This window comes from Aspergillus niger (assembly GCF_000002855.4).
Source record: "Aspergillus niger supercontig An16".
Classification (NCBI taxonomy): domain Eukaryota; kingdom Fungi; phylum Ascomycota; class Eurotiomycetes; order Eurotiales; family Aspergillaceae; genus Aspergillus; species Aspergillus niger.
In genome coordinates this window covers 251,181-269,278 of record NT_166531.1, presented here as the reverse complement: position 1 = coordinate 269,278, position 18,098 = coordinate 251,181, and the positions used below count along the sequence as shown (strand labels likewise).

Below are 18,098 nucleotides of genomic sequence, written 5' to 3'. Positions count from 1 at the left end.
CTGGGAAGGATTGCGACCGTGAAACAACATCAACATCAACGGCAACATTGACCTTCTTTTGCAAAAGCTTATCCATGCGGATTGGGTCTACTTCACCATTAGGTTGCTGTGCGCACTTCGCTCCTTCATCAATGGCAGTCTCTGAACAATGTTGCTATTTTCAGTCGAGGAGGACTTGTTACCGGAAAGTCTAGCAGTAAAACACTGCGCAGCCTGTCCATCGCTTGGATGATCAACCAGTTGGTCAACCCAACGTCAACACAAAGAAGAAATTGCTCATTCTCAAGCATACCGTCGCAACTAGCGTGGTGGATACCGCTTTGGCCCCAGCAGTGAGGATCACTGGAGCCACTAAAACGTGGCTGTCCTGCCGCGCCTCCTCGGTTTCGGTTTCGCTGCTTAATCGACATAGGGCTATGTCGCACAAGATGTCCTAGCAGGAATATTGTAGTTATAAAGGGCGATGGGATCTCTTGCTATATTGATGGAAACCCAGTTCTATCCCCATCTCTCTTACAATTGTTTTAACTATACACTTCATCGTTTTATATTCATTTACTCCAACACTACATCAGATCAGACGCAATGTCCGCAACTGAACACCTTGACGTAGCCAACCTGGCCGTCTATGCTCTCTTCTCTCTTCCAGCGATCTACTGCCTTGTCGTGCATGGCAAACATGGTCTACTCGGCTGGGCTTACGTTCTCGTCATGTGTGGTCTGCGTATAGCCGGCAGCGCAATGTCCCTCAACGCTATTCACCGCAACGAAATCAACACGACGGCCGCAATCCTCAACGGCATCGGGCTATCCCCTCTTCTCATGGCTGCCATGGGCCTTCTGCATGAAGCGTATGTATTTAGTTTATGTCTTTACTTCACAGCTAACCGCCTCATAGAAACCACTCCATCCATCGCTTCCTCCCTCCTTTCTTGAACCTCTGGGGGTTCCTCATCACACACATGGTTGTCGCAGGCGGAATTGGCCTTGCTGCGGCTAGCAGTGGGAACGAGACACTCCTTCGCGTGGGAATGATTGTCTTTGCGACGGGATGGACGTTGGTGGCTGTTCTGATTTGGTTCTCGTATGGGGCTAATGCCCACAGCCGTCGACTGGGAGAAGAGAGACAGGTTAGTATCTTCTCATCTTCTATAAAAATCAAATCACTAACAGACACAGCTTCTTTTTGCTATCACTGTCGCTATGCCTTTGATTGGTGTTCGCATCGTCTATGCCATCGTCACTGCATTCACCAGCTCCAATCTTGAAGGTGGCAGTCTAGCCGTGCGCGTCATCTTCGGTACCATCCCCGAGTACCTCGTCATGCTCATCTACGTGGGAGTTGGTATCGTCACCAGAAACCTGGTGCGCAGTCGGGTTGAATATATCCAGCCGATGAACCAGTCGCAAGTGCCTATCTAGTTACCAGTATTACGAGCTTATGATCCTTAATGTATAACTATAGACTACCTGAATATAATGTTTCATCATTGCATAATCATAATCATAACACCGATTCATTAACATCTACCACTCCCATAACCACCCCCACCGGCCACCCCATAACCTCCCTCCACTCCTCAGGCAAGATAGAATCAATCCCACGGACCTCCATCTCCGGGATGCCCCTCAACCACCACACCCCCTCCGCACACTTAACCAACGCAAACAGATACGCCAGAATTACCAAGGCCCTCGGTCTCCGTTCACTCACCAATCGCAAGAACTCCCCCGGAACCATACTCGGAAACGACGAGAACCTCTTCCGAATATCATACTCCGACTCCCCCATTCTAACCGCCATCAACAACCCCTCCAGATACCCAACACACTGCGCATAAATCCCCATCACCTCCTCTCCACCCTCCTCACTACCGGGAAACATATCTACCAAGAACCTCAACGCCCCTTCTACACCACTACTCCCCTTCGGCCCCCCATCCTGCACCTCCACATCCTTCCGATGCACAACCGGCTTGGCAACCAACAACGGCGCAATCCGGGCCCTCTCCTCCACAAGCCTAAAGTATACCATCGACACAACGGTCCGCACTCCCCTCGCCATATTCAACCACAGATTCGGAGGCTCGTACTCACCCACCCCACCTCCATCCATCCTGCACGCAAGCGTATACAGCGAGATTAAAATAGCATTCATACACAACGTCTCCGTCACCCCACCAGCTCTACCCCCCGCCCCCAACGACGAGGACACCGCCAACTTGGCTGTCTCAGTCCTATGTTCCCCAACCGCCTGAGCAATTAACCCTCCTTGTACACGCCTCAGCTCCTCCGCTTCAGAGGGGACAAGCCGTGCGCGATGCGCCGCAGCCACAGCGAGCAGGGTGGACAGGAGGGGCTGATACTCAAAGGCCATTTCGGGGACGGAGAGTGCCCACATTTCACGCACGGAAGGGATCTGCGCTGTGCCCATTGTGTGCGAGGTGGAGGTGATGTACAGGTGAAGGAGGCGGAGGGAGGTGGTGTTTAGGGGAGTCAGGTGGGGGGGTTGGAGGTTGTTAGTGTATAGTGACGTGCTGGGGATGGATAGAGATGTGGACGTGGATGTTGGTGAGGACAGGAGGGCTGTGGTGGTGCTGGCAGTGCTTGTGCTTCTATTGCTGGAATCATCTCGGTATGTGTACATGCGCGGTTCGAGAGGCGCATATTCACAGGGGAGGTTGTGACGATCGCAGTGCTGGCATTTAGGGCGGGTTTCGCTGCACTGTTTTTTTCGTTTGAGAGGTCCACATTAGCTTAACACTTCGGTTAGATACCGGATATGGGAAATGGATCCTTTCGGTGGGGTAGTAAAGGGGGGAATTGATTACCTTGACTTTCCTAGCTTTGCACCGCCGACATCCGCGGGTGGATTTGCGGTGGTTGAGTCGTGGGGGCATGGCTAGTTTGACTCGGTTAGAGGTGCGGTGCAGGTTCAATTTCGGATTCGGGTAGCTGGGATAGAGGTGTCTGCAGGACTTGAGACCTTAGGGGTATCAAAGCTTGACTTATCGTAGCTTAATTTTTAGTGAACTGGGCTGTGTCAGGCTGTGAAGTGTCCACTATTTCCACTAAAGAGCCGCAGTTTGGGGGCGGATTCGGATCCTTCAACTTGTAGGGTTAGTGTTAGTATACCGCTTCGGGCAGGGATTGGCGGGTGTTTGGGAGATAAAGAGTGTAAGTGTTTCCCGAGAAAACAGGGTTCTTCATCATCAAGAACAACATCGAGCCTTCAATTGCATTCAAAAGCATCTTCAAAGTCCTCATTACCTTGCATTCTATCACTCTTCTTTCTATCTACCGAAAACTCAACCTATCAATCACTATGGGTCTCATCAAAACTGGTATCCAACTCGCCGGTGCCTACGGCCTCCTCCGCGCAGGATCCAAGTATGTACTTTACCAATCTATCATGCATCATTGCGGGTCGTCAGATCTTTATACTAATACTTTATTACTATGGCTGCCAATGAATTTCAAGAGAAAAAGCAATCCAAGCATGACAACCAGGGTCATCAATGCTCCTGCTGCCATCACCACCAGCAACCTCCCTACCCTCAACAGTTCCCTCCCGTCCAACAAGTCCCACACCATGAGTACGGATACAACAACCCACAGATGTACCCTCCTCATGGTGCCCCTCAGTATGCGAACAACGGACCCCATTATGCCAACCCCGGTCCGCAATATCAGCATCATCCGGTCCACTACGAGGGGCACGCGCCGGTACGGCGGTCCGAGCAGCAGCAGCAGGGTCATCAGCGCCCTGAGTGGCGATAGAGGGTTCTACTGTGGAGTTGGGTGGGTCATGTTTACTTTTTGGTGGAGCGAATTACGGGCATGATTCTATTGAGCGAGACGTTGTTTGGATTCCCCTGTATTCACGCATTATAGACTATGATCGAATGTAATTAGCTATAGAGAGCGCTGCTTATTTAATTTGCATGAAATTATTCATTCTGACTAGAGATGACGATAATGATGCTAAATTATGCCTCATATACTGGTGGTTCTGCATTTCCCGGCCACTGTTCCAGTCGCTCAAACTCGGCCATTGGCACATCATACCCCAGATGCCGCTTCAGTAGCTCATGTGTGACATATCGCTCTGGCGCATTACCCTGCGCATCCACAAATGACACATGTGGATTCACTTCGCTGATCCTTTGCAGCTCGTTCGCATGCCGGTGGTGGTGCGGACACCCATCCACGCCAATCAGAAAAATGGTGACATGAACCCAAGAGAGGCCTAGCAGATCAAGTTCAAACTCGTCCATGTCTGTGGCTTCACCGTCAAGCAGAAGCAGCAACCTCAGCATTGGTGTTTGCGGGCCTGCTTGCCAGCCATAAACAGGGTGGTAGGTAGCGGATTCAGAATGTCTCTGGAAATGCAAATCCTTGATTTTCTGCCATCCTGTCATAACGCGGGTCCCTCCCCCTAACTTGACATTTCTCCACATATCATTGAAATTCGAGTGATTGATAAAACCAATATAATCCGCCTTGTTAGCAAAAGTAACGAGCTGGTAGCCATGAAGATTCTGGTCATGGATGGACATTGCATCTGTGAAACGGCGGACGATTGCTTTGGCAACATCTATGATACCGGGTCAGATACCTTTGAATGGTGTAAGCTCAAGTTCACTTACCCTTGTTTTTAGGTTGATTGGAACGGGCGAACCCAGTGACTAGGTATTGAGTATAAAGTGGTCGAAGGGGGTCGAAGTCCATCGAGCCAGAGACATCCAGTAGGATCATAGTATTATCCATGGCCGTTTCGGGTTGGTCAAATGGTGTAAAAGGAGGCGGCATCACCTGCAAAGAGTAACTTTCTGGCAAACGCTGAAGGCGGAAGGTATCATCCATGGAGTAGTATGCCGGGGGTGGCTCAACGGCACTGGCCATTCGCGCACGAGCCATTTCCAAGGCAGAAATAACGTCTGGCTTCATGCGAGGGCCCGTGCTTCCCTCTCTATGGTTAAGGACCCAATATAGACGCTCCTCGGCCGTATTTTCATACCCCCTCCAAGCCGGAGTAATGCCTCTCCACCCAGAAAGTCCGTCGATGCGGAATTTCAAGGGGTTTGAAGCACGAGTTGCCCAAGCTATAGGGATTGGTTCAAAGTATCCTGCTCGAAGCAGGTGCAGGTACTGGATCGGGCGTTTGGCTCGTAGCTCGGCGATTTCCCGCTTCATGCCCACCTTTTCTTGATAGGCGACTACGATCTTTCGCCACTCCAAGTCTGGCCAGCGACCATTTTCCTCCTCCAGAATCGCCCGTCGAAGCTCCCGGGCGCGAGTAAACATATCCCCTGCTTTGGAGCCTGATTTTTGCAATGACGAGATAGACAGAGCCCTCCTAAAGTTCGATAACTTGGACGATTTCATTGGTCCTATGCTGCTTGCTGTGGGAGCAGTTCTGTCTTCTACGGGGCGTGAGGTAGCGGAGGCATTGTTCGGTTCATCTAATGCCCAGATATCGCATTGTGGCTCCATGGCATCGATTGTGGCCTGCGCCTTCTTGTTCAGTGCCACATTCAGGGAAATGGTCTGCTGGACGGAGTTGGTGTATCGTGTTGCATCTGGACGTTGCAGGGCTGAGTAGGCAATACCATATGCTGAGGGGATCCGAATATACGGATTATTAGAGAAAACAGACGTCTGGTAGCAATCGTGATAAGCCTTCTCTCCTACTCGCCACGATATCCGAAACATTAGTGGTTGTAGTACGTCTAAGCCGGAGAGTGACGGGACAAACCGGGATACATCACTGCTTTGGACCACATCTCCTGCACATCGACGCGTCCAGCTTTCCTCCGCCTGTATTGATGGACTTCGCAAGTACAGGCCATGTATTCACTGGACTCGTGTTCCGGCTCAATGTCGGTATTGTAGATTTGGCATTTTATTTGAATGTCCAAAAGCATGTTTTGCATCTCTTGCTAAGTAGCCGAGGATGTTAGATGGATCGCACATGTTCTGACGTTCGAGACGTACCTCATCTCGAGCTCGAACATCCCCAGCCTCAGTGACAATATTCTTGTGGGGGAGCATGTTCAGCTCTGTGCACGGAGCTGATGTGCGAATCATATGACGGGGGTAGTGCTTGCGCGTCAGTAACATCGCTTTGGACCCTCGGATCGGGCCTTCCAGCAACCGCGTTATTGGGGTATCTGTTGGGATTCTCGTAGAACTGATTGATTGCCTCATCTAAAGAGCTCGCCTCCTTTGGGTTCGAAGTCAATCGCATGGCCAAGTTAGTTAGCTGCTTGTTGTACATACCTGCAAGAAGATAAGGGCCTTCCCTTCAGTAGCCTCTGGGGCGATGGAGATGAATTTGGCGATATCATCTCTTGATGGCAACATGGTGACAGTACCAGGGAGTGGGTTGGGGTGTTCAGATGACAGCAGTAGTTATAAGCGACGAAGAATAAGACTAATATATTTTCCCCTCCCGTCAGCGTCAGGATGCGGGTATTTTATCTCTGCTGATGGAGGGTTATCATGGATAGGTAAAGGCTCGGGATGCGGAGATGGCCCGGGCGCCGCTGGCCTCTCCCCACCGCAGATTGGCCGGTGCATTGAGCGTTTATCATGACTAGAATGGCGCTATACCCGCCAAGTGAGCTTGGGCGAGAGATTAGAGTTTAACGAATCCGTTAGAGTTTGCTATCTTTGTGAACTCCAATTAATGCAGTTAGATTGATGAGACTGTCAGACTGTCGATAGGTGTGCTCACTGAACGGAGAGATTTCTTGTACAGAGAAGAGATTCGCGCTGGTTGAAATCGCGCTAGATCCAGTATGACGCTTGGGCAACACCTTATTAGGGTCTAATCCGAATGCTTTTCCATACCTTGAACGATGTTATGTCGCAAGTGTCTTTCGTCAGTAAGACAGATGACGCGGGAAATTGATTGTATGGGGTGATAAGGAACGGGAGACGGGAAGGAATAGCGGCGCTTCCACGTGCAGCAAGTGGTCACTTGACGGGTCTGTGATTCTCCATAATCACCACGGGGAAGCTAGATGGGGGAAAGCTCGAATTTTTTGCATCAAGCTTGACAGAACCGTGATCAGACATCGTCGGTTGTTCTGGAAATTGCTACCAACGATTTTGGGCTGAAACTGTTGCGACTGTCATCTCGAAGTTATATGGTGTTATCTCCGACCATATATATATATTTCCTGGTACGAATGACTATGAGGTCCTGGACGTTCGTTATGAAAACAGTCGAAGAGACTGCAGATAAATATAGAAGGCTAGTAATACCAAAGGACCCCTTGACCAGAATTACAATTCCGATGGAAATTGACATGTGCGAAGTAAACTCATCGGGGATGGCTTGTCGCAATCCACGGCTCATGATTGTGGCCTGAGGCATAACATGCAAACCTGTCAAAACACGTGCCAGGCACTACCCAATCAAAGAACGGCAAAGAGACCAGTCACGGTCCAGACCCGGCCGGGCTTAGCGTGTCAAAGCGGCCGCCCCAAAAAAAAACTGAGGCAAAAAAAGGGACGCAGATATAAATCTGAAAATTTCCCCTCCTTGACAATCTTCCCCCACATCATAAACACCGATCTCTATCATCCTATCCACTAACCACCACATTCATTATGGGAAACGTAAGCCTCTTGCTGTTGCTGACTCCACGCGAAGTCCTTCCTCCTGCTGTGAAGTGACCAGCGACTTGATTGCGCCTTATCAGACTTAACATGGACTTATCCACAGGGAGCCAAAGCCGCCTCCAAGCGCGAGCGCAACGCCAAGGACACCAAGGCTGGTGGCAAGTCGCAGTTGAAGACCGTATGTATCCTCTGTCTGTGTTTTGATTGATCGTTTTGAAACTTGAAGAAAGGGGTAGCTTTTGTAGGGTGGTGTCGCAACTTGTGTAGACAGAAATGTATAAGTGGAGTGGAGGGGAAATCTCCGGCGATCATGCTTACGCAGGGACTACAGAACGAAGCTGCAAAGGACATCATCTGCCAGACTTGCAGGACGACTTTCCTCAAGACTACTCGTGCACCGGCCTTGACTGAGCATGCTGCCAACAAGCACAACAAGACCCTGCAGGACTGCTTCCCCAACTTTGTGGAGGCCCCTAAGAAATGATGGGCTGGACTGAGATCGAACGGACTGAAAAATTGTTACGAAGCCATGTGTGTACTTGACTTAGCCTATTAAAGTGGCATTTTAAGCGATGTTCATAATCCCGCTAGTTACAGTAAGCGTTTGATGTAAAACTACGTTGAAGAGGAACAAAGAAAATTGTCAACAATTTCATATGTATGCACAATTGTGGCTGTACATCACATGACTAATCATACGCATGTGCATGAATTACCCCGCTATCAGCAGGTATCAAGATTTGATCCCACTGCTGGAGGATATAAGATTTCTCTGTCTCAAGAGTAGTTCGATATCCTGTCATCATTAATAGAGATTCAGGAGATGATAACCTAAATATTGGATACGTACTCAATCAAGTTGCCGTCCGGATCGCGCACATAAACACTCCGGATCTTCCCCACCGCACCCGTGCGTTCCACGACTTTGTTACCTTCGAGAACATCGATCTCAGCTTCCTCGAAAGCTTTAAGAACATTCTCCACTTTCATGTCCGTCAGGAAGCACAGGTCTGCGCTTCCTGGCATGACATTTTGAGCCTTGGGCTCGAATTCCTTCCCGCTCTGGTGCAGGTTGATTTTCTGGGATCCGAATCGAAGAGCGTGTCTGAAGAATGAGATTGATTAGGGTGGTCGAAGAATGAAAAATCTGTAGATCTCAGCCTTACCGCTGAATATCCGGGTTGCTGGGTGAAGTAAAGACTTCATGTTTCATTCCCAAGTGATTCGTATAGAACGCGACGGATGCCGGAATGGACCGGACTGTCAAGACCAGGTGGTCTAGAGATTTGACAGCGAACTTAGCGGCCATGGTGTTGTAGGTGATTCAATCTTGGTTTCGACGAAGTTTGGAGTTACGTTTGGGGATGATCCGACTCACCAGATGGGTGGTGACTGCTGCGCGGGATATCGCAATTCTTCGCCGAGCATAGAGCTCGGCGAGTTATCCCAGGCGCCGAAGACACTAACATCATGATATAGATTTGGTGATTAAGCTCTTATGAACTAAGGTGTATCGCCAGCGTGCAACTTGTTTCAGACTAGTGTCTTCAATGTCTACGTTGTGAGCTGCAGATAATACTCTTAGGTCATGACTTTTTTTATGGGTCATGCTGAGTTGCTATTGATCGATGTACCTTGACTAGAGTTAATGACAACAGTTTCTGGTGAAATAAAATAGACTGCGATATCACTCGCTAGTGGAGCTACTATGTCTCTATGGCTGTGCCTCCCAGATCATGCTATTTGACTCATCTGGGCAATCTGCTGTAGTACAGCTTTGTGAGAGATGCATTCACTCACTAAGCCGTACCTCATTTCTGCCGTTTGGCGTGTTAGGTCTACTAATCTAAGGGAATCCTCGATTCACTGAGACTAATCTTCTATCCATGCCTATGCAATTTGGTGCATAGATCCTGCAGTGGAGACACTTTTCTCGTATGAATCTACACTTATGAGTTTCGCCTCCGAGAGGGTGGAAGACTAAGCTACATCTGAAGATAGGATCAGAAAAACGGAACAGTTGTTCTCTGTTCTTCATTGTGACAGAATTGTTTTGTTTCAGGCTGAAGAACAGGGAAGAAATAAAGAAAGAAGACAGCGATGAGAAGGATGAGGAGTGAAAAAATGGTTGCTCAAACTTCGAAAGACCGTGCTAATAGCCATATACTAAATGTTTCCGTTGCATCGAACAGTATCCACTTTCTTCAGTGAGCCTAATACATGCACCACGTGTTAGAGATGCATGTATTCAGTCTCACCCGATCGTGCTGCTCTAAGGCACACTAGGCGGTTAAAATTTGAAATGCCCTGCAGCACATGGAGATGACACCCACATCTGTGCAGTTGATTCTTACTTAACAACAGTGACCTGATAAAATTTATTCTGAACACAGCCTACTGATTACTATCGAGATCTTGGCAAGATGAACGGGTCCATCATTGTCTTCTAAATGCATTGCCGTGCACATATCTGCTGTAAGGCCACCCATCCTGCCAACTGTCCATAATCCCGGAGGGAGATGCATTAAGGCGTCCCTGCTGAAATTCATCATGCAGGAAGGTCGATGGTCATAGGTAGGTTCGCGGTGGAAAAGGCTCCGGCCACCTTCCTAATTAGGGGGGTGACATATTACTAACTTGTCCACCAGTCCCTCCCCTCCCCCTCTAGAGCCTTGGTAATTGCTAAACTAAATTAGGGTTTATTCCGCGCATCCAAAACTGCTATCTTGTACATAGTATATTGGCGTGGGGCGCGCTAAGCGGAGCCACTTTTACCAGCTGAACAGCAACAATACCGTACCACATCATGCCGTTAGCTGTATCGACCAATGGGCCAATCTTCACCCTACTCCCAGCCAGGGATGCATTTTCATCAGGACTGGCTTTATTTTATTGCAGCTTTGCCGGCAGATTAATTTCTTTTTCTTCTTTTCCCGCTCGGATTTTCCGAGAATTATCCCTGCTGCGTCCTTTACAAAAACAGGGGTGTCCCGCAGTGTGGAGGCCGAGACTCTTCCTTTGCATCCTTCCCCTTCGACTACACAAGGACCGAGACAATCATGGAGATGGAGAAGTCTGAAATTGAGCCACGGGTACTGGAAGCCTCGTCTGGCGATAACATCGACCCGGCTCTGGAGAAGAAGCTCCTGCGAAAGCTGGACTGGAGAGTCATCCCTGCTTTATGGTTTCTGTTTCTGGTGTCCTTCATGGACCGATCGAATATCGGGTGAGGACCCCTCTTGTGCGATCAAATTCCAAGCCAGAAGTGCTAACGATGACGATGGTAGAAATGCGAAAATTGCAGGCATGAGCAAGGAATTGCACCTCGTCGGAAATGACTACAATCTGGCCGTCACAATGTTTACTGTCGCATACGTGATTTTCGGCATGCCGGCCAACTTACTGGTTAAGAAGTTTGGGCCTAAGATGCTGGTGTTGTATATGTTTACATGGGGTAAGACGGGCAGCTAATTGCTAATCATTGTGTCTGCTAATGCGGTGCCTATGGTAGGACTTTTCGTGATGGGCCAGGGTCTCGTCAAGACCGCGAGTGGACTAATCGCTTGCCGCTTCTTCATGGGAATGTGTGAGGCTGGATTTGTCCCAGGTTGGTGCAAAACTCGAGTTGAACGCTTGGAGGACGGTCGCTGATTCAGGAGTGATTAGGCTGCGCATACTTGATTGGAAGTTACTACAAGCGCGATGAGTTTCTTCGACGATATGCCATCTTCTTCAGTGCCAATATGGCCGCAGGAGCTTTCAATGGGGTCAGTAAAGGCCTCCCAGATGTACTGCGACAATTGCTGACGCGCTCATAGCTCTTCTCGAGTCTTCTAACACCATTGAATCTGGACGGATATAAGGGATGGCGTTGGTAGGTTTGTCCAGATACAAAATTCGTCCACCTTCTTACAATCTAGGCTCTTCTTGATCGAGTCCATCATTACCATGGGTGTTAGCCTCATCTGCTACTGGATTGTGGTTCCGTTCCCCGAAGACGCCACATTCCTGACAGCCGAAGAGAAGACACTGCTCCTTGCGCGGCTGAAGGCTGACGGAGGAAGCGTTCGCGATGACCCTATCTCATTTAAACGCGTGATCAGCATGGCCGCTGACTGGAAGATATGGATATGGTAGGTATTTGTTTTTCTGCGATGCCGCTTTTTGCTAACTGGACTCTGTTAATAGCGTATTGGCCTACCTCGGGGCCGAAGAGAGCGCCAGCTCTCTCGTGAACTTTCAGCCGACCATCCTGAAGGATCTTGGATGGACTAGCCGCTCCGCTCAGGAACACACCATTCCTGTCTATGCCGTTGCCTTTGTCCTAACCCTCTCCTGCGCCTGGCTGAGTGACCATCTGCGACACCGGTATTTGTTCACCGTGGTTGGCTCAATTTTGACCATTATCGGGTGGAGCGTCGAGCTCTCGCAGGTACATTCAGCCGGCGTTCGCTATATGGGCATCTTTTTTGTGGCATCCGGAGCGTTCATCATGATGTCTACGATCGTGGTGTGGCTATGCGTCAACCTAGGCAAAGGTGTGAAGCGTAGTGTTGGAATGGGTCTGCTTCCTGCGTTCGGCAACTGCGGCGCCTTTGTATCTGGCAATGTTTTCATCAGCAGTGAATCGCCGAAGTACCCGACAGGATTTGGTGTTGGGCTGGCCTTTGCGGTGGTGGCCGGGCTGGCGTGCACGGTTTACTTTTTCGCCCTGCAAGCGGAGAATCGCCGCAGGGACAGCCAGCCCGCCAAGGAGGGAACGCCAGAGATGGCGCCGGAGGAAGATGACCTCGGGGATGCTCATCCGGATTTCCGGTTTCAGCTATAGGCTTAATCTCTGTAGGTTAACACGATCTGGCTTAGACGGACCCAGCTTAATTATTTGGCTCCACCTTGGCGTGGTCAGTAAGGTACTGCCTTGCACTACTATAAAGGCTAGGTCTCAACATCATGTGGCCAATGTTATCGTAGCGAAATACACCCTGGGATCTAGTCTTGAGATGCGTAGCTTCAGCTGAACTGGCGTGATTGCGTGTATTTCAATCCCTTCCGCGCCGGAGCACAGAAGAGTCGCCCAAGTCAATGTGTTAGTTCTTACAGCTCCAGTCTACGGTAATGGACACTCGTAGCTAGCGCATCCCCCAACACTCCAAGGAGCCCTTTTCTTGAAGCATCCCGCCTAGTCTACTTACCATTGGTACTCTGGTACCTTCTCATAATTTGTACAACCTCAAGTCCCTGGACAGGGATCTGTGCGGCGGGCGAATTCTCCGGTTTTACACTTTGAACCCGCGACCGGCAGAGCATGTACTAAGCACCTAGATTAAGCGAAAACCAACAATCAGTTGAGCAAATAACTCAGCCATCGTACACTATTCAGACAGGGATCATGATCTAGCGTGGCCTGACATACTATATTGTGTCTTTCTTTCAGAGCGTCGAGTGGCTGCTGTTCCGCTCGTGGATTCTCGTATCGGGGCCGTTCCGGCCCTAAAGATGCGCTACGATGAGCTGGTCTCACTTATGGCCCACCGTGGTTTTATCATCACTTTCGAAGCTATTACGCAAGTTTAACTAGGAGTACGTGAATTACACACATACTAACTCACTGGGAAATGCCAGAGGTAAGGTTTTGTACGTGCTTACGAACCATAGAGCATCCGAATACCCGGCCGAGTAGAACGATGGATCGGTGGGAATGCTTCTATCGGAATAACCAGATCCTTCAAGACCGCAGAATTCAGCGCTAATAGAACAATTTGAACGGGGTTTGTCATCTACGGTACTGGGTGGTATTCATGAAATTTTTCGAACCCTTCCAGTGGCCACAGTATAACGCCAGGAGCTGTATACTGTGCATAGTGTTGGATCACCCAAACAGATGGAAGAGCTTGGCACATGAATCAAAGATCCCTGTACCACTATAATGTTTTGATTAAACTGTTAATAAGACTTGGGGCCCAATGCCGAGTTTCCTATGTACCAGCCACTTTCTAATGCAGTCTGTCGTTATTCGCAACCCTATTGACTCCGCGTCGTAGGCTGGCGCTTTCATTCCTTAATATCCACCTACGCTCGCTGCTAGTTGTCACTCGTTTTATCTTTCCTTTTTTATCTTTCCTACCAGCTATTATCTGCTATTAGCGAGGACACGGGGGCGTCGCCATGGCGGTTAGTCCGCTGGATGTTCCGAATAGAGGCCCCGAATTCGTCAAAGTAACCGCCGTCTTGACATGCATTGCGTTCGTCCTGGTGGTCTGTCGCCTGACATGGAAGGGCTATGTCCAAGGCCGATTCGCCGTAGACGATGGGATCATTGCATTCTCAATGGTAGGCTATCCTGAGTCCCAATACTAAACGTTTACTCACCCACAGCCAGGGTATGCAGATCGTCAACACCGTTATGGGTGATTTAGGTATGATTTTCCAGAATGTAGACGCCATCAATACTAAACTCTGTCCAGCCTGCCACTACGCCTTTGGCCGACACAAAGCCGATATCGTCAGAACGGGCGGTAACGTCGTCCTTGCTCTGAAGGTGCGAGATGTGTTCACTGAATCCATCACACTTAGCTAACTTGCGGCAAGTATTTCTGGCTCTTCCAGATCTTCTACAAACTCGTCCTATGCCTCAACAAACTTTCCTTTCTCACCTTCTACCTCCGGGTCTTTCCCAACCGCATCTTCCGCATAATCTGTTGGATTACCATCGCTCTCGTTCTCGCTAGCACCTTTGGCTTCGTCATAGCCACCATCTTCCAATGCCTCCCCGTTCGCGCCAGCTGGTATAAGCACATACCCAAGAAGTGTGTTCAAAATGCCCCATTTCGTTGGTCCTGGGCGGGCTATAATACTGCAATGGACATTTGGGTGTGTCTGATGCCACTGCCGGTGTTGGCGCAGCTACAGCTTGATCGGATCAGGAAAATCGGAGTCATACTGGTATTCTGTATGGGGTTGTTTGTCTGTGTGACGAGTATCATTCGCATGTGGGCGATGGAGAAAAGTACGACCACTACGGATCCGACTTGGGGATCGTTTGATGCGTTGTTGTGGAGTGCCATTGAGGCCAGTACGGGAATCATTTGTGCTTGCTTGCCGTTCCTAAAACACCCCATTCAGAAGGTCTTGCCTGGCCTGTTTGGGTCATTGTCGACTGGGTCCAGGAAGAGTCGGAGTCGGACGAGGCCGAGTTATCGGATGAGTCGATTGGGGTCGCGGTCGGGGAACGGCACGCGGGATGTTGACGCTGATATTGGCGGAGATGGAGATGATACAGAGAGCATTGGAAGCCAGGGTCCTATTGCGAAGAACCAGATTATCGTGAAGACGGGCATTTCCATGCACAGTGAAGCGGCATATCCATGAGACTTGTGGAATGCCAGGTGCTGGTATTGACACGTCCGAGTCCTTATACACACAACGCGTACTTGATTGTCATTGTCTTGTCCATCGCCCAGACCATTGGTTTCACTCTTATTAGCTTCATCTAAGGCCGACCCTTGCTCTTGGCACCGGCTGAGCTGCCGCCACAGTCCATCTTGTGGTCCGGAGGTTGTCCGGAGGTTTTCCGGTCCTCCGTTAGTGGGGACTTAGCCTGCCACTCGGCCATCCCTAGCGTCCACTAGCCCTGAAGGCTTATATCGACGGGTCAATGGCCAGCGCCAAGAGACCAGGGCAATCCTAGTCAGTGGAGATATTCGTCAGGATGCGTATTTATCCTCGTGTAATACCAATACATGACCCCTCCTCGTTGACATGGGTGGACATGCATTAATCCATCATGTGGCAGCATAAAGAGGAGGGGCTAACTGGGCATTTGCAGCTCCTGAATACCAGCACTTCTGAGCGCAAAATGTCACAGGACACTACAATCGAGACTGCTCCCCATACTGTGGCGGATGCCTTTCTAGAGGCCCTGGCCGAGGTAGATTGCCCTCTATTGTCTCTGAGATCTGGTCTGACACCGACAGGCTGGCGTCGACTACCTCTTCACCGTTCTTGGGTCGGATCATCCCAGCATTATTGAGGCCTATGTCCGCCGCCAAAATGACCCAGCCAGACAGTATCCCAAGATGGTACTGTTCCAGCACGAAGTACGTTAGTTCTTTCCTGATAAGCAGCTGCCATACTGATCCCCCCAGTTCGTGGCCATATCCGCCGCCGATGGATACGCCCGAATGAGCCACAAGCCGGCCTGTGTGATCGCCCACGTGGACGTGGGGACTGCAGCGCTCGGTCAAGGCCTGCACAATGCATCTAGCGGACGCGCCCCAGTCGTGATCTTCGCAGGTGTTGCTCCATCCACCCTGCTGGGCGAAGCCCCGGGCTCGCGCTCCGAGCACGTCCAATGGTACCAGGACATCCGCGACCAAGCCGCCCTCGTAGCACCCTACAGTCGCTTCAGCGCGGAAATCAAGTCGCCGCATAATGTTGGCAGTCTAGTGCATCGCGCCGTCCTAATGGCTACCACTGGCTCCCCGGGCCCAGTATATCTTACAGCCACTCGAGAGATCCTCGCCACACCGCTGCCGAGCCCACAGGCCCGCCTCAAGCCTATCCCCTCCTGTCAGCTGGGCTCTCTATCCCCACAAGCAGTGGAACTCATCGGAAGCGCACTGCTCAATGCGAAGTCTCCCCTAGTAGTGACCGGGTATTTGGGCAGAAACCACAGCGCCGTTCAGGAGCTGATCAAGCTAGCCGACACTATTCACGGCCTGCGGGTATTCGACTCCGAGCTTCGCGAAGTATGCTTCCCAGCTACCCATCCAGCTTGCGTAACGCGAGGAACTGGTGCCGCACCGGCTGTCCAATCTGCAGACGTGATCCTCGTCCTCGACGCCGACGTCCCCTGGATTCCCCGCCGCATCCATCCCTCCCCTGACGCAGTCATCTACCACATCGACCTCGACCCGCGCAAAGAGCGCATGAACATGTTCGACATTGGCGCAGCGGCCACCTTTCACGCCGATACGGGGCCAGCACTAACGCAGATCAACGCACACATTACCTCTTCGGCCCGTCTCGCCGATCTCCAGACCAACTGGACTGATCGACACGAGGCCCTGCGCGCAGCTCACGCCGAAGGTCGCGCTCGCATCGACGCCCGAGCAACTAAACTCCTCGAGACCCCGGATGCACCCTGCAGCGTGGACTTCCTCTGCAGCCGCATCCGCGAGCTTGTACCAGACGACACCATCTTCGTCACCGACTCCGTCACCAACCAAGTCGCCATGACCGAGCAGTTGCAATTGACCCGCCCAGGCTCCCACCTAACCAAAGGAGGCAGCGGTCTCGGCTGGGCTGGAGGCGCCTCGATCGGCGTGAAATTGGCCACGACACGGTACGATACTTCGGATCGTCCAGATGTGCGCGTCAAAGCGGACACCAACTCACCTTTCATCTGTAACATTACCGGTGACGGCAGCTTTATCTTCTCCGTTCCGTCGGCAGTATACTGGGCTAGCCATAGGTATGGGTGTCCATTCCTGACTGTGATTTTGAACAATGGTGGATGGAATGCGACTCGGCAGTGCTTGGTGGATGTGCATCCTGGTGGTGAGGCGGCGAGATTGTCGAGTAAAGATTTGGGCATTTCGTTGGTGGAGGATGGGCCGGATTATGGGGGGATTGCGAAGGCAGCGGCGAATGGGAATTTGTGGGCGACGAGAGTGAGGAGTGTAAAGGAGTTGGACGAGGCGTTGAGGGAAGGGGTTCGGGTTGTGCTGGAGGAGGGGAGAGGGGCCGTGGTGGATGTAGTGATACAGTGATTTAGAAATACAATCTCTTGGAATGGTAGTGAGATGAGATCCCTCTGGTCTGTAAGCTGGCTAGGCAACTCCACTTGAGGCGATAGTACTATCTCTCCCATTGCGTAGTACGCAACAGAAGGTGTTCGAGGGCATTCTTGTACTCGAAGTAGTGCCACCAACCACAAACGTGATACAACTCACACACCTGGAACAGACACACCGGAGATAGGTCGTTTGAACCATTTCCACCACTATGGCACTTCATTCTAATCTATTCATTACCTCAAAACTAAATCGTACTTCAATAAGCCAATCACAGTCTACAAATCACGTGTTTACCCACAGCATCCACCTCCACTCTTTTTACCGCAATCTTATCATCACAAAGTCACCCGTCAACACTCATCGACACCCATAACTTCTTCCCATATAGTGAAAGGAGAATGCCTCCCACAACCCAGCAAGTTCGCCCCGGTGCAGGCGTCCACATTGTCCTGAAAAAAGACCAACCAACGGGCCGCACAGTCAGCGGCATTGTGGGCGAGGTATTGACGCGGGGTAATCATCCGAGGGGAATTAAAGTCCGTTTGACGGATGGGAGAGTGGGGAGAGTGCAGGCTATGAATACTAACACTAACTCTAACGATAATCCGGTTGGTACGGACGGTGTGGGTTCTGTCGACCTAGGGGGACCGGAGCAGGAAAGTTCTTGGG

The 18,098-nt window shown here is 50.6% G+C and overlaps 9 protein-coding genes across 9 annotated transcripts; 6 read left to right on the top strand and 3 right to left on the bottom strand.

Annotated features, from left to right (window-relative positions):
- Positions 1–585: 585 nt before the first annotated feature.
- On the top strand, positions 586–1,422 carry An16g01380 (uncharacterized protein; the record flags this gene model as incomplete). Its single annotated transcript, XM_001397414.1, has 3 exons — positions 586–851; positions 899–1,130; positions 1,180–1,422. The coding sequence occupies 3 exons, from the start codon at positions 586–588 to the stop codon at positions 1,420–1,422; spliced, it is 741 nt and encodes a 246-aa protein (XP_001397451.1).
- Positions 1,423–1,504: 82 nt separating this feature from the next.
- On the bottom strand, positions 1,505–2,647 carry An16g01370 (uncharacterized protein; the record flags this gene model as incomplete). Its single annotated transcript, XM_001397413.1, has 1 exon — positions 1,505–2,647. The coding sequence occupies one exon, from the start codon at positions 2,645–2,647 to the stop codon at positions 1,505–1,507; it is 1,143 nt and encodes a 380-aa protein (XP_001397450.1).
- An 810-nt stretch (positions 2,648–3,457) lies between these two features.
- An16g01360 (hypothetical protein) lies at positions 3,458–6,366 on the bottom strand (the record flags this gene model as incomplete). Its single annotated transcript, XM_059744922.1, has 5 exons — positions 3,458–3,815; positions 4,069–4,597; positions 4,650–5,820; positions 5,998–6,210; positions 6,283–6,366. The coding sequence occupies 5 exons, from the start codon at positions 6,364–6,366 to the stop codon at positions 3,458–3,460; spliced, it is 2,355 nt and encodes a 784-aa protein (XP_059602696.1).
- A 1,254-nt stretch (positions 6,367–7,620) lies between these two features.
- On the top strand, positions 7,621–8,116 carry An16g01350 (uncharacterized protein; the record flags this gene model as incomplete). The annotated part of the gene is made up of 3 exons (XM_001397411.3): positions 7,621–7,629; positions 7,736–7,810; positions 7,964–8,116. 3 exons carry the CDS (start codon positions 7,621–7,623, stop codon positions 8,114–8,116), a joined length of 237 nt encoding a protein of 78 aa, XP_001397448.1.
- Positions 8,117–8,409: 293 nt separating this feature from the next.
- Positions 8,410–8,941, bottom strand: An16g01340 (uncharacterized protein; the record flags this gene model as incomplete). The annotated part of the gene is made up of 3 exons (XM_001397410.3): positions 8,410–8,428; positions 8,483–8,737; positions 8,799–8,941. The coding sequence occupies 3 exons, from the start codon at positions 8,939–8,941 to the stop codon at positions 8,410–8,412; spliced, it is 417 nt and encodes a 138-aa protein (XP_001397447.1).
- Positions 8,942–10,691: 1,750 nt separating this feature from the next.
- Positions 10,692–12,460, top strand: An16g01330 (uncharacterized protein; the record flags this gene model as incomplete). Its single annotated transcript, XM_001397409.3, has 7 exons — positions 10,692–10,858; positions 10,920–11,086; positions 11,144–11,239; positions 11,299–11,399; positions 11,451–11,506; positions 11,553–11,765; positions 11,821–12,460. The coding sequence occupies 7 exons, from the start codon at positions 10,692–10,694 to the stop codon at positions 12,458–12,460; spliced, it is 1,440 nt and encodes a 479-aa protein (XP_001397446.3).
- Positions 12,461–13,797: 1,337 nt separating this feature from the next.
- An16g01320 (uncharacterized protein) lies at positions 13,798–15,000 on the top strand (the record flags this gene model as incomplete). The annotated part of the gene is made up of 3 exons (XM_059744921.1): positions 13,798–13,962; positions 14,012–14,170; positions 14,221–15,000. 3 exons carry the CDS (start codon positions 13,798–13,800, stop codon positions 14,998–15,000), a joined length of 1,104 nt encoding a protein of 367 aa, XP_059602695.1.
- A 487-nt stretch (positions 15,001–15,487) lies between these two features.
- Positions 15,488–17,402, top strand: An16g01310 (uncharacterized protein; the record flags this gene model as incomplete). The annotated part of the gene is made up of 3 exons (XM_001397407.1): positions 15,488–15,559; positions 15,606–15,728; positions 15,777–17,402. The coding sequence occupies 3 exons, from the start codon at positions 15,488–15,490 to the stop codon at positions 17,400–17,402; spliced, it is 1,821 nt and encodes a 606-aa protein (XP_001397444.1).
- Positions 17,403–17,827: 425 nt separating this feature from the next.
- An16g01300 (uncharacterized protein) lies at positions 17,828–18,097 on the top strand (the record flags this gene model as incomplete). Its single annotated transcript, XM_059744920.1, has 1 exon — positions 17,828–18,097. A coding segment is annotated over one exon (270 nt), but the record flags the coding sequence as incomplete, so codon positions are not given.
- Position 18,098: the final 1 nt, after the last annotated feature.